The 15,409-nt window shown below is 41.2% G+C and overlaps 1 protein-coding gene across 5 annotated transcripts in view; it reads right to left on the minus strand.

Annotated features, from left to right (window-relative positions):
- The window catches only part of LOC105566305 (four and a half LIM domains protein 2), a 132,071-nt gene that overhangs the window by 33,427 nt on the left and 83,235 nt on the right, over window positions 1-15,409 (minus strand). For 4 of the 5 annotated variants that reach the window (XM_012020209.1, XM_012020203.1, XM_012020210.1 and 1 more), the window contains 3 exons: window positions 9,266-9,440; window positions 7,908-8,141; window positions 7,252-7,461 (listed from right to left, as the gene is read on the minus strand). In XM_012020209.1, the coding sequence (XP_011875599.1) occupies window positions 7,252-7,461; window positions 7,908-8,141; window positions 9,266-9,440 (619 nt within the window). Of the gene's footprint in view, window positions 1-7,251; window positions 7,462-7,907; window positions 8,142-9,265; window positions 9,441-13,293; window positions 13,736-15,409 lie in introns of those variants that run through there. The other variant, XM_012020206.1, reaches the window with a different exon arrangement.

The raw sequence follows: 15,409 nt of genomic DNA on the forward strand, positions 1-15,409 counted from the left end.
GCGGCAGATGCGACGCAGAAGACTTTGAGATTTTATAAAAATGTTTTGAGAGCCCGAAAGTACACTGATATAATGAAAACCGAATTCTTGAGCGATACAATACAGATTTTATACTAAGGTGGCTCCTGCACGAAGGAGCGGTTAGTATGGGTGCTTTGGTAGGGTCCCTTTGATTTTTTAAATTCATATGACGTTTTTCATAACAAAAATGAACTTAATGCATTATTGGTCAAATGCATTGATATGCTAAGTTATATATGCACATTTAAAAGTATGTGAAATTGTCAAGTCTCAAAAGCTGTCCTTCCTCAAAACACCGTATCTTTTGACTTTACTAATAAGTGTCGGAAAAAGGTAAAGAAGTATGAAATAATTTGACAGACAAACAATGCAACAGTACGCTTAAATATTCAATGTCGCGTCATCATTTGTTAAGCTATTTTAATTCGTTTTCAGGTGAGAATATTTCAGAAGCCTTGCGACACCTTTAATTTAAGATTTCATATTCTTATTCGTATTTTACTGGGCCTCTTTTCGTTGGAGGCGCGATAAGCTCCATTAAAATTCCACAAAGACGTGCAATGGAATCGGAGAATGAAAAATCGCGAAACACGCGAGTGGGTGATGGAGCATCGGCTGCGCAATCCACCGGTCCGGACCACTTCCCCGACTGGTGCCGAAAATAAACGTGTACGTCGACAGCGTATCGGGATGCAAACCAAAATAAATCGGCGCTGCGTCTTGCGACGTCTCGCTTCGCGAATTTACTCGTCAGGTTACTCGACGCGTCGAGTTGTCCACTGCCGCGCAATCGTAATTAATCCAAGAAGTTTCGCTCGGCGAGCAGTCCACCAATGCAGGAGAACGTACATCGCTTAACTCATTAGCCTCTATGCAATTAGGTGCGGTGTAAGCGACGAGAGATTATTTGCTTATGCAACGTATGTATTTGCAAATAAATTTATGTACCTTCTTATTTGCAAACTTTCTCTTAGATATATCGAGCCGATCACATTAAAAAGTTTGAAATGTTATCGGTGGTTTTGAACTTAATTCTCGGACGAGCACGTTATTTTATAATCTCTGCTAATCGCACCTTTGAGACTTTGCTTTATTGCTAATAAATGCAGCTGTCAGCGGTTTCACGAATTGCCGCCGAACCGAATTTCTATCTTTCAACATTCTATTACGAAATAATATCGATATAATAAGTCTTCTACGGATCACTGATAAGATATTCGACAGAAATGTGCGAGGAAAGGGCGGCTGTACGTGTAAAGCACAAATAAAAAGAGATCAATAATATAGAGATGTCCACATAATATCAATTTGATTTATAAATAGCGTCATGGTACTCGACAGTGAGTCGTTAAAGCATTGAGCATACAATCGGACTACACCTTGTCGAAAAGCAAATTGGACTCGCTGTGAGTGGAGGACCTTGACTCTGCCCGTAAAAGCCAAGAACGGACTCGGAGCAGACCTTCCCCACGTGTGTGCGCGCCGTTCGCAGGTAATGGCTAATCGATGAACCGTAAAAAAAAAAGACAACGTCAAACACTTGGGCTCTCTCTCTCGAGAGATCGATCGGTGTGTAATCCAGATGTAGAAGAAACGCGTGCTCGCGACATCGTATCCTATCAGCGGCTGCGGCGGCGGTGGCGGCGATGGAGGTCGAAATTAGTCGACCTCCTTGCCCGCACCCGAGAGAGCCGGTTCTTCTGGAGGGAAACGGAACAATGCCAATGCTATTTCGGTCGATGATCGAACGCCGGTGGCCACGGTCGAAGAAAAGCGTGCCACCGGATCTGAAAAGCCCCGCAACTCGTTCGCGAGCCGACCGAATTAGATTAAAGCGGCGGAACTCGCGTCTAGTTCGCTGTCGGGATTATTCCCTCAGGACCGCGGCTCCCTCGTCTCTCGGTCTCGCTTGACATCAGGTACACTTACATCGAATCGGCCGTGATCTCGTTTCACGACTCGTTTTCTCTTTTTCCCTCTACCTATCTCGCTCTCTTTGCTCACTGTCGTCTCTTTTATCTTAACTTTAATACACGTTGGTGGCGCGTGACCCAAATTGCGTTGTATAAGTTATTGCGAACTCGTTTTTGTCGCGAGGTATTTATTATTATTATTATTATTAGGCCGTACAATATGGTACGCTATCAGGTTGTATAATTCTTTGCGAGGCAACGTGGGACAGCTCTTGCGTGAGGCAAATACATTTTCTTCACAAAATTCCTTAATGGAATCGATTATGATAAAGCGAATTAAACGTTTGCAGCAGGTGTAATTTGGCTAAGTGGCACGTTAAAATTTTAAGACAAGCATCTCCTCAAGTTAATTAAAAAATTATTATTTGCCGCGAAAATAGTTTCTAGACTCGAAACTTCATTTTAATGGAAATCTCGGAAGTAATTATAGTGACAGACTCGGCCGATCAAGATGAAGCGTACCTCTGGCAACCAGGAAATGGTCAAGTGCAAAGACCTAGGTAGAATGCTTGGCGTTCGAGAGGCGCGCAACCCCCTTGCCATCGCATAGCGTTTCTTACCAGCAAGGATGTCACTGACATTCTAATTATTTTTGTTAAACATCTCATTCATCAGCAGATTGCAAAACATTGGCTACAATTACGTTCAAGTGATAGCTATTTCGGACATCATTTATCTCGTGCTTCTCGGGCCGCGTTAGTTTCTCGTCCGTTTAGATATTAATAAATATGAAATATACATATAAATAAATACTTTGATACTTGAAACAATTTCTTAGATATACTGATTAAAGCACAATTTTCCAAATAACTGAATGAATGAGTTATAATAAACACAAATGAGTGCATTCATAGATACAGTTTTAGCTGTACGAGTTGGCATCGAGCTAAAAGGGCAACTAATAACGATCTTTTACTAAAAGCTTCAACCAAAATTAAATCGTAATGAATCGCATCTAAAAGCAAAACCTTGCCTTACATAATTGGCGCTATAGGTCAAGCCGCAGATCAGTATGTTTATTATTTGTTTGTGTTGTTTCTGTTACATTTTCCCCAGTTTATGCGCTAACAATAAATTAGTAGGCTTACGAAGTGACTGCTCGATAAATCACTTTAAGCCTGAGTGTCCATGTAATTTCGCGTCTTTGCAGCACTGTTGCGATTAATTTACATACAAATAATTCAGACAACGTCTGACAACGTTCAGACAACGTCTTGCACGTATCATATTATGTTTTCTTTTCAAATTATTTCTGGCACGGCGACAATAAATTTATCGCGCATTGAAATCAGTGTAAATTCAAATTTCGTGAGTGCGACAGTGGCACGAGATATCTTTATCTATATCTAATAATTAAAAATCGTTAAATATCATGCAATACTTAATGTCTTGAAAAACAGCTCCTTTTCACAAACGCACACAAAGATATAAATTGATATTTAATCGCCTGACTTAAAATTCACGATAAATCTACAGCTGTATAAAAAATTATAACCAACAGGCCCGTTCCAAATGCGTGTATCATATATCGATTTCCATGCAGCAGTTGCACGCCATAAAAACGCCGCTGGCTTGAAATAGACAATACGCCAGAAATTTACGGTGACCCTATTACGACACGTTGCGTCATTGTTACGCCATGCTTTCGTATAAAACCCGCCACTTGCTTGTTCGAAGCTCAGAACGCTCGCAAAGTCTCGACAGAATGCACCAGCGAACCGTGCCAAAAAATCGAGTTGTTCCCACAAAAATTGCGAGCTCCATTTATACAATCCGCATTCTGCCGATTTATATCGTAAACATTTCGCAAATTGCACCGATGTGAGTTGTACTGCACAAATTTTGGAATTAAGCCGTCTTATAAGAGTACGTTACTTTTTACAGCAAATCCTAGTTTCGGTTGTCACTTTGCATCCCGTTGTCGCGTCATTTTTAACGGAGCAATCTCTAATTCACACCGTCGCGACATTGTAAATATGTAGCGTGAATTGTCTTTGTGTCAATTGTTTCGTATGCTCGTTGCAATCTTACGCGCGAGATGTCCGCGCGGGTGCGAGTGGGAGAGGGGAAATGTGTACTTTGTTCCGGGATAGTGTGTTTGCGTACTTTATTATCAGATATACAGATATAAGTCGATTAGCGAGTGGGTCATTTCACCAGGGTCCTTACCATCCCGCGTCAACTGTTACGCGACGACTTTTCTTTCCGATCGCTCGCGGTTGCGGACAGTCTTGGCAGCCGACCCGTAAACACTTTTCCTCAAGCGATTATCGCGCAACCGTGTCTGACTACGCGCTGGCGCACTTCACTTACCGAAATCCAAAACCACCTTTCTCGAGTGACCGCAGGCCGTGGTCGTCACACGACGGATTTCGTGTCAGGGAAAGGCGCGGTCACTTTCCTTTCTTTTTGCGTTCGTTAATCGGTTGACGGAAAAAAAGAAGAGATATCGCTTTTCTGGATGGACTGAAAAAAAACAGTGCGAATCCTACTACCGCAATAAGGATATTACGTCGATTTATTCGCGCGCTTTCGTCGTCTTTCGTTCCCTTCCTGAAACTCTCTGACTGGCTCTAATAAAAGACTCGAACGGGTCAGTCTCTGGACCCCATCGTGGTGGGAGCTTCGACAAGGAATCAAAATAGATTACCGGCCGGCGAGGTTTCCGGTTGGATTAAAACCAACTTGAGGCAATATTTCTTGACGAAACAGCTGACACTTTTCATATTTCATAGGCCAATTCCGCGACCTCGAATAATCTCGCGTTACGTAACTCGAGACGTGTAAAGCTGCATTACATTCCATGAATTACAACGATATCGTTATAATTTTCACCATATCAATTAATAAAATAACTTTGTGATCATTCTCGATAAGTTTGAGAATAAAGTGCCATTTATATCAATTTTATTCCGAAAGAAATCCCGGAGGAGCCTCGGGACCCTTTTTATTTAACAGATTTTCTTTAATCAGTCTCAAGTTTTGAATTGCAATATCGATGCGACCAAAGGTGCTTTGTGTACCTACTTTTAAGTGAATAAAACTACTGAAACGACGAAACAATTTCCGATCGGTGTTAAGAAGTTTATAACAAATTCTTCAAAACTTTTAACGTTTCCAAATTGCTTAATCGAGATATGTATATATGTAATTCTCATAACATGCTTAACGTAATATTTTGTGTAAATCGTTGCGATCCGCCAACTGGCTTGGTAGATCACAATGAAAAACTGAGAAATCTTGGCGCATAAATCGGCAGTTCGTGTTGTCGCGATATAATTTGCATTGCGCAGTTCCGAAAGTGACGAACGGCCGACTATGATGTTCCTCCGCTATCCTACTCGATCTCTATTTTTGTTCATCTAAATAAAGCCGAAAGTGGCCCAGTTTCTGCGCAACAAGCGAAACAACGGCATGCAATATCGCGCGACATTTAATATTATTCTTCAGATATTTTAAGAGAGGTCTAACGTCTCTCTTACTTCAACATTTCGCAACATACAAAGACGATAAGCGGAATTATACGTGCGTTGTAATGCATTAGACGGAGCAAGCGCGTTAAATGTTGCATATCTCGCTAAAAGATTTCATAAATAATGAAGAAAATTCAAACGCGCCGATCAACCAGTTTGCTTCGCAAATGTACCTCTGTTCGATCTTGCATCGCAAAAGAAGAATGCGCGTCTCCGCGACAAACGAGGCTGAAGCTTAGAGAAAATGCGTTCATTGAAAACCAAATCGCCGGGACTCTCGACGCGAACGTCTACCTTGACGACAACGCTTATATTTGGGTCACTGAAATTTCAGGTTTTCTTAATGCAAAAGCAATGCCATCGGCGTAATAAACGTCTGGCGAAATGATGTACGGTACGATACGTACAGCCTTACGGCGTCGCGAGAACGCCTTAAATGGATAGGACGACTCCGTCGACATCCCGGGAAAGAGCGCATTCGAGTCCAGATACGATCGGATCGCGCATAATCGATTCCGCGCAGTCTCTCAGTCTCAACTTGTAAACCATCAAATACTGTATTTGCGATCTTTCTCGGCTTTTTTTATCCCTCATGCATTTACATTTCGCATATTCCTTAGCCTTTCGTACAATTTCGCTTTTATCGAGCTCACGTGTTTCACGGGGTATTCGTACGGCCGCCAAAGCCCGTTTCACTGGCTGTTACATTATTGTAGATACGTACCGTTGCCGGTAAGGCAGATGGCTGAGGATAAACCCGTTAACCACTGCGGTCTGACAATTACCTACCTCGACTACTGCGGCGGTTTTCCTTCGTTAACGCCCAACGATAATTTTGCTCTTAGCAAATGTTATCCGCTACTGTTTCGTACAAACAGCGAATATCTTTTTAAATAAATATTTTACCCACCCCAAATGTCTCTGATTATTTCTACGCCAATCATACATTTGTTTATGCAACTATTATTGAATAGTTTCGAAACGTCTCGACACCGGTATGTTACAAAACTCACAACTCAACGATACCGCATTGAACTCGATTTTTACATGTTTATGCAACTTTAGGCCTGGTCTACAATACGTCGCGTGTCGAAAATTTCTTTAAAAAAAAGACGTATTGTACAACAGGCCTTAATATATTTTATAAAATTTCAAATTTTAATCGACCTCAGCTGGCCACATTTATTGAATACGCCTTCACAACGTTTCGACCTTTGGTTTAGGTCCTTTTCAAGTGAGATCTTGTTGCGGAGTTTGTCAAATGAAATTACAGCCACAATTTGGCGAACGATGTTCAGAAATAAGAGCCATTTCACTAACGTCCGGAGTCGATGATTGTAAGACAAAGGCCTTAATATGTTACAAATTCTTTGTATGTAACATTATGTAAGCTATATAAACCATTACATACCTAATCAAGATATTTAATGAGTAGGAATAATTAACATATCTCTTTTTCGGACACTTAGACTCCCTACATTTTAATGTTAGTGCGTTTTCTGTATTTTTTTTACTGACTGAGTTATAATATGTTTTTATAAATATCATATCAATTTTTGCAATTCGAAGGAAATTGCAAATAAAATTTAGATTTAAATTTCAAAAAAGTTACAGAGATTATTTCAGTAAGTTATAAAACTTTGTCTTGCAGCTAATCAAAGTACCACAATTTTTTTACACGATATTTGCGAACACAATCAGTCTAAGCAACGGTTGCCGTATTATTTCATGTTCCTATAATGTAAACGACTCTCTTTTTCCGTGCATAAAGCGTGAGTACTCACCTCGTCGCACGCTGCGCATCTCGGTTTAAGTTGTTCCGCATAATGCCTCTCGCAAAAAAGCATGTCGTCGTGCACGCAATAAGCGAGATCGACCAGAAGTTCTTTGCAATCCGCGCATCTGAAGCACGTCGGATGATAGAGGAGACCCAGTTTACTGGCTGACACAGCGAGGCTGCCGTATTTCAGGGACGATTCGCACACGCCGCACTCCTGAAAAACAAAAGCCTGGATATTAGAAACTTTTACGTCGATTCGTTTGCTACTCGAAATTAATCTCAATGTTCTCTCCCGAGTCCAAGTTTCGCTATCCTATCATTTTATGGAAAGATCTCGTTTTGCGGTTGGTGAGCGATTCTTGGGTCGACAATTTACATTACATAAATTTTCAGGAGTTTTTTCAAATATTTTTAAACAAAATTCATAAGGCTCTGACGTGGAATCCCAATTCGAAGGAATAAAGGACATGAGAGACAGGATGTTAGTGTCTAAATGATTTTCATTTGTAAATTTGTTGCGAAAAATTTTACCCCACTAGGCGGACGTCTCATCAATTCGTCGCAATAAACAGTCTAACGTTATTTCACGAATGTCACATGTCGTGACTGAAATCGAAATTTTTTTAATATTTGTTGCTGAAAGTTAAAAGCTCTACTCACGAGATCTCTCTCGAGAACTTCCTGCACGCTACCAATGTCCAGGGCAATCTCATTTCTGGCGGCCATAAAGTCATCGGCGCTACTGGCATGTTTGGGATCCAAGTGACGACAATAGGCTCTTGCTAGATCCTGTTTGGGTAACTGGATCGCCAATTGACGATCTCTGTGCCGTTCGCCGGGCGTGCCGAGTCTTGGTACAGCGATTTCCGGTAGCATCGAGAAATACTCTTCCACCTGCGAAAAATAATTCGTCAGTTTTAATTACGTAAGCTGCAACCATATCTTTACTTATAATATACCAGTAAAATCTCTATTGCAGATACGCACAAACAAGTAATTCAATTTTTCTAGCAAGTACGAAATATACGTTTCTATCGCGTACTTCAGCTTCTGTTTGAAAATTATGATTTTCTCTCGTTCATGTTACTCTCAGCGAGACGTGCAAACGATCTACGCGATGCGGTTTCTATATCACGCACGGGCATCGAAAACATCGTAAATGCATCACAGTGCTGATCGGCTGCGAGTGGCTCAGACTCGTAAAAAAAAAAATCACGAGGAGCGTCCGTAATAAAGCACACCGGGGGTGATCAGTTCTAGGTCGTAAACCTGCGCGCCGGGATTTTTCGAAAAATATTGAAGGTTGGCGACGCGCCAAGATCCTCGTCGGCCGTCAAACGTCTCGCGCGTCTATTTCACTATGCACGCTTCGCTCCTACCTTTCCTCCGCCCACAACCACCCGTTATTATCCCATTCGCTTCGCGATATAAACCGCAAACGGTCGTTTAGGGAAACCACCTCTGTCAGCTGTGCGAGTTCTGCCTGCGTGCGAACGGTGATAGATACATTTCGCGACGTCCAAAGATTACAACTGCGATAGGTTTGCGTTGCGTCAAAGTAGAAAATAAAAATGATACTTTTTCATAAAAAATACAATGACCTTTTTGTGCTGATATAAACTGAATTGAAATCGAAGAACTTGCGAGGAATAATTTTAAAATTATTTATTTGACGGCGAACAAAACAAGACAAGGGTGACCGTATCTTTTTAACAATAAAAACATTAATATTTAATAAAATTCCTATGGCTCAAATGTGATAAATTTAAAGGAATAAAGGACTGAGAGCCGTGACGGGGGCTAATGTCTAAATATTTCATATTTTAAATTTATCGCGAAAAATATTTAATTAATATTTAATATGCAGATAATGAAATTTTGTTTACTCTCTACATAGTGACCTGATATTTCTTCATGTGCAACTATAACTATGACCCGTATATTATTTCTATAATTTGTATTTTTAACATTTGTTTTCACAATATACAAAAGTATAAAGAGTAAGGAAAAGAACTCACCTTGTGCGATGGAAGTCCGGGAGGTGCCCAGGCGAGGCCTCTTTCTCTGGGATCCACGCCGATAGGACCGTTCGACTCGTCGCCCTTAAGTCCCAAACGAGATCTGACGGACACCCATTCTTCGTGGCAGACATCGTGGGCCTCGCGTGGACACTTGCAGCTAGTGCAGTTCTTTCTGAAAGAAAAATATATTGTTATTAGGCATCGATTCCTCAGCACGCGCGCAACCTTTCCATCGCCCGGACACTCTGCGACAGGCCGATATGAGCTCTGATTTAATTGCAGGGTGAAAAAGATTATATGTGTAAGATCTCGCGACTCAATTAAAGTCTTTCGATTAAATCTCTTTCGTCCGGGAAAAGAGTACTTCGATAAATATTTGCTGCGTGCCGTTCATTAACTCCAGACATAGGGGCGCTGTAATGAGGTGTCCAATAAACTTTTATTACCTTTCTACGTCACGCTCGTGCGCCGATAATCACATAATTAGGCTGAATGCCAGCAATTTTTATTTTTGGAATTTGCGTTATATTTTCTCTTTGTCCTACGACGACGCTTTTAACAGTGCCGCGTTAATTCTAAATATTCGCGAATAGCTTTGCGATAATTATTACCATTTATCAATTACTGTTCTATCGCGTTGTAAAGCTAAACGCCACTGTTGCATTAGATAATTAAGTCAAACGTTGATTGAGCGGAATGGTAATTAAGTAAGACGTCAGAAAAAAAGGTGAGAACAATAACTGTCGCTGCCACTGCATTGAACGTTACGAAAATACGAAAGAATAGATTCTAATGACCGAAAACTAAGTTGAAATAAACGTCGACTAGAGAATTTTTACCGCATTACAAAATATAAATATGTAAAGAACGCGTCCCAGAGCTACTTATATCATTCTACATTTGTATTCGCGACCTCTCATTCGCAACAACGCCGATAGATCGTGGATCGATCGGCGATTAGCCTTGTGACAGACGCGGCCGATTAGCATAAGTAATACATAATATTGGTAGCGAGGTGTGCGAAAGATATCAATATCCATATGTACGTGAGACGCGTGGGTGCGACAGGAAACTTTTACTGGCGAAAAGAGCGTGCGAGAAGCCCCGGATCGATACCAGCACTACCGTATCGAACGGCGATCGTATAATCAAGGGGATGCATTTGCGCGCCGGACGTTTATCGCGGCTTTACCGCACCCTTCCGGATGTCAGTCCCAAGGCCGTCGAGACCCTCGCCGCTAATGCCAGGGAGACCTTCTCTCGCAACTATATATCTATGCCTCTTCTACACGATAGCGGCCGGATAAGGAGGCCAATTATCGCGTAGATAAGAATATATTCCTTTTCTTTTTATTCGTGCTTCTTGTCTTTATTTTAAGACTCCATTTGCACACAAAAAAAACGGACATCCGTCGTAAATTAGCATTGAATAATTTATATCTCGTTTTACTTATTCGAAATACGAAGTTTTACCAGGTAGTTTTTATCGCTCGATTTTATCGATAGTTTATATCAATCTTAACGGGGCTATTAATTTCCTTTTGAACGTATGACATATTTTTCCCCGTGTGTGTGTGTATGTTATTTAAATTGTAAATTAAATTTATATGAGTTATTAGTGAGCAACATTTTATTGTGTCTAACCTGTATTTGATTTCTTTTTAGTGTAACATTTTAATGTAATATTATTTCTTTTGGTATAACAAATTATATATACATTTTACTATTGTAGAATAGTACAAAATTTCATAAAATTTCTATTAAAAATATTCTTACCATACAACAACGAGACTATAGTTTAATTTACACAGAATAATACATTTTTTTAGGGGATTAACCTGTGTTAAAAGACTAGTATGTAACTGGCGCACAGGATAAGTTGGAAAGAATACGGCATATGAATTCACTTAATAATTTAATTTAACTGGCTACTTACACCTATGCCCGGTCCTAAACGGCCTCTTTAATTTCTAATTGATTTTATATCTTAAAGGGCCTATGTTAAAATTGTAGCATTATTTTTTTATCCTGTTATAATTTGCTGTTCCAAATATATACAATTTTTTAATCGATAAAGGGCAAGCTGTACACAAAAATGCAAGATGTCAAGAATAACTTTTTTTTTATCGCGCGAAGCGTCTCCGGGGGCGTATCATCGGCGATTTCCGTAATGTCACGTTGATAATGTCAGCCGTACAATTATCTTATTTGCCAGCGGACCGTAATTCGCGGTTTTACGAGGAATCTTGCGCTATAAAAAAATCCTCGTAGATCCTGAAAGGCAATTCGTTCGTCCCTTCCCCCGATGCCCTCGTTACAGCCTTAATCTTATACCTTGCCGAACGCGTTTCGATACTTTACGCGGGGTTTCGTGCAAATTAATGTTGACGCCTCGTTAATTCGGCGAACGTGTTACGTTATACTTGCATGAAGATTGTAATCCACTCAAACTCACATCGACGATCGTTGCGCGCACATACGCGTCACTGCAAGTGTGTAACGTTCGAAATTTCTTTTTTATTTTTAACTCTTACTTATTGTCAGTTACGGCAAAAAAGACTGACACGTGCGGTGAATCATGAGCATAAGCCAAAAGACACATACGAAATGTATCTTTTAGGTGAAACGTAATATTCAATTTACATATAGAACGTATGCTTTGCGCTAAACACATTACTGAATTTACGGCCTCTATTCTTTACCATTGCCTGTTTTTAAAGATCATAAATTTGACAACAAATTTTAGTAGACATTAACTATATCTTAACATTTTTTTCGTAAGAGCTCACGCGGAATTACTTCTTACACATCATTTTTAGGAATTCACATTATTTGCCCGCGATAATATATCTCCTACTATGTGTCCGTGGTTTACTTTATGATTCAGTAATCGAGACTCAAGAACATCAAAGAGGAATTTCATTTCGGGATCATATCAGATATCGGTACGGCGAATTAATTTTACAAGTGGGAGGCGTGACGCGCGGAATAGCGCGATAAATTTCACGGGAGGTCCTTCTTTTTTTCAGAAGCGTAAAACATGTCGAGAACGCGCAAAGAAGAAAAAGTGCCAAAGTCGAAAGAGTGGAGAAACGCGACTTGTAAGCAAAAGGGGGAAAAAAGACCAAACAAAGATCGTTTCTCATGCTATAAGGATTGGCCTATAGTTAATGCCGTTAGATGTTAATAGATCCGATAGGGAAAAAGAAGTTATTTCTGTAACGTTGGTCAAAGAAGCGTACAGAATGACAGCCCTTTGCATCTTATATAATAAGAAGACGTAGCGGTAAGGAGAAGCAAGACAGGCCGCGTACTTGATAAAATCTGGTTCGCAAGCAAACGTGGCAGCGTGAAAAATCAACTTCATTAACCTACAAACGTAGTCCAACATAAATCATTCGGTTGGGTTTGGCTTGGCGCTGCTTGCTCGTCGTTTTCCATCGTAAAGCACTGGGGAAACTGTTAGAGGCTTCGCCTAATAGATACTAACGGCAGCTAATTGCGTTCGCGCTGTGTTCACTGGACGTTAGCGATCTCCTAAAAGCCCGTTGATAGATTGGGCCACGTAAAATCTTTCGCGGACAAATCCGGCCAACAATTCCGATTCCAATGGGATCAAGAGTTTATCTTGATTGGTTATTCCAAAATAAATACTTTGATTCTTTCTCTGAAATATTAGAGAAAGAGAATCTGCGCTCTTAGAATTTGTTACAACAATTTCCGAGGTATGTTCGAAATGTTACGTTTTAATTCAAATTCATACCAATGAATTAATTTCTTTATTGCGACTCGATGATTTTATGTTAAATAATTTGACGATAGAAAAATTCAAGTTTTCCGAACTTTGCACAATTTTTCTGGCAATTGTTTCAAATGTAACGAATTTAAACTCGAATGTGTTATAAACAAAAGCTATTAAAGCTCGTTTGAATATATTAATAACATCATCGAGGTTTACAAGTGTACACTCATTTTTATTCGTACGAGGCACATTTACCAAATCGTCAACCGTCGCATGCAATTACCTAACGATCAGCTCAAACAGCTCGAACTGGCCGAACACCTTGCAGTACAGATGCAGCACTCGGACGCAGGCCCACTTCATGCCGGGCCACGGTGCCAGGCTGAGATCCAGGCCGTCCTCGAGAGGACACTTGCCGATCGCCAGACCCCGTCGGAGTTCCGCGCCGGTGATGGTCGGGTATCGGTTCTTCCGGTCCAGCATCGGGTTCCGTCTGCGTGTCTGTAGCGACTCCGCGGAATTGGGGCTAAGGCCCCGCTTGATCTCGGCGCCGGATAAAGTTGGATAACGGTCCCGCCGTCCCAGAGACGAGGTCTTCCGGTAGAAGTCCTTCTCCGGAACGGACGGGCACCTGGTGCGCGTCACGGTGGACTCGAGAAGAGGCGGGCTCATGGGTCGCTTCTTCGGCTCCGGTATACGGACGCGGACGCCTTGCGGCTCGGCGCCGGGCGTCGGCACGCACGACACCCGCACCTCCATCTTCGGGCCTTCCTGGCTCCCGGGCCCCTTCGGGCTCATCCTCGCCGGGCCCGAGCTCGGCCCCGAAAGTAAGGTCGGCGTCGTGTGACGCCTTTGCAGTCGCTCGTTCAGGGTGTCGAATCGGTAACCATCGGCGTCATGCTTCCTCGACTTTCTTCTTTGTTTCTTTTGTATTCTTCATCGTCGTCCAAGATATTTATTCTTTTCGAAACTGGATTCGTTCATCTCGGTTAATCGGCATTACATTATCCCCCAAATAAGCGAGATTGTTTATAACAGGGTGTTGTTTGAGGATGATTTTCGACGGTAGTGCGTTTCTTGTTCGATGTTTTAATTAAGAATTAATAGTCACCGAAGTGAACGTCTATTATTCTTGCAACGGTCACGTACTCGAAGAAAACTTTGAGCTTGAGGATAAAAGATTATCCATTAATCCTAAACTTGGCAATATGTCCTATAAGAGGTACGCTCGTATTGTGCAACATTTATTATTTGTAGTTGACAGTTGTAATATATGTTCTGAATTTTTTAGTAATGTCCTTTTGTAAAATTTCCATTTCTTTTTAAGTAACATAAAATGTATGTTTTCTGTATATAAATATAAAATATTGAGAAATTTAACAGTCTATATATTTATAGTGAAAAATGGATGTATCTTCTGAAGCAATGTCCAGAGTAAAACTAAATATCGAAGATTACAAGCAATTGAGGATTACAGAATAGATATTATACGTGCAAACATTGGAAATGATTTGCGAAGGTAAGATGGAATATGCAAAGATGAGAAAGTGTAACCGTATTATCCGGATACAGAATACGTTGTAAGCTGAGAATGCTCAGCCAAGTCGAGCACACCTATCACGTCGGTTTCGCGCGAGATAATCTGGTTTATCTCCTCGCGTTTAACGAGACGCACGGACATCGTAACGCAAACACCGTGTCGGCGTCATACATCGCGAGTGTAGTTTATAATTTTGGCAAATCGATATTCACGGTTTATTTTACGATCGGCGGCGAGTGGGTGCCGGCTGTCTTCGCGAAAATAATTGCGCTAACGCGCAACGTCGTGCCGGGGATGCACGACGGACGAGCGAAAGGCGAGCGCTAGCTCGCACGCGCGGCCACGCACATACGTATCGTTGAATTTATTTTCATTGCGGAAATCGCCGCGATTCACAGTCGTCCGGTTATTTATAGTGAGGGAAGATCGTCGGCCCCTCGTCCCGCCCGAACGCGCGGCGAAAAAGGATCCGGAGGAGCAGAGATCGAATCGCCCTCGACATCAAAGACGAATATCGTCAGTCATGAGCCTGACTGCCGGCCCAGTTAATAACTAGCCGTTTATTTGACGTTTCGAGGGTAGCCCCGTTTCATCGGTTTCATCCTTCCGCCCTTTCTCTGCCTCTCTCTCCTTCGCTCTTTTTACGTCATTGACACATGCATCTCCGATAAATCGATCTGTCGGTTCAACACGTTGAATTACATTGGTGGTTGAATTGATTGGACAGTACAAAATTTTGACAAATGAATCTAATATTTTAAAAGAAAATTTGTTATTAATTTTGTTGTTATTTAACGCTCTGTGACTCTTAAAATATTTGTAATTGAGTTTTTAAATCCAATCAATAACCTGTTGAAAC

This window comes from Vollenhovia emeryi, unplaced genomic scaffold, assembly GCF_000949405.1.
Source record: "Vollenhovia emeryi isolate VEMERY1.0 unplaced genomic scaffold, V.emery_V1.0 DF939145.1, whole genome shotgun sequence".
Classification (NCBI taxonomy): Eukaryota; Metazoa; Arthropoda; class Insecta; order Hymenoptera; family Formicidae; genus Vollenhovia; species Vollenhovia emeryi.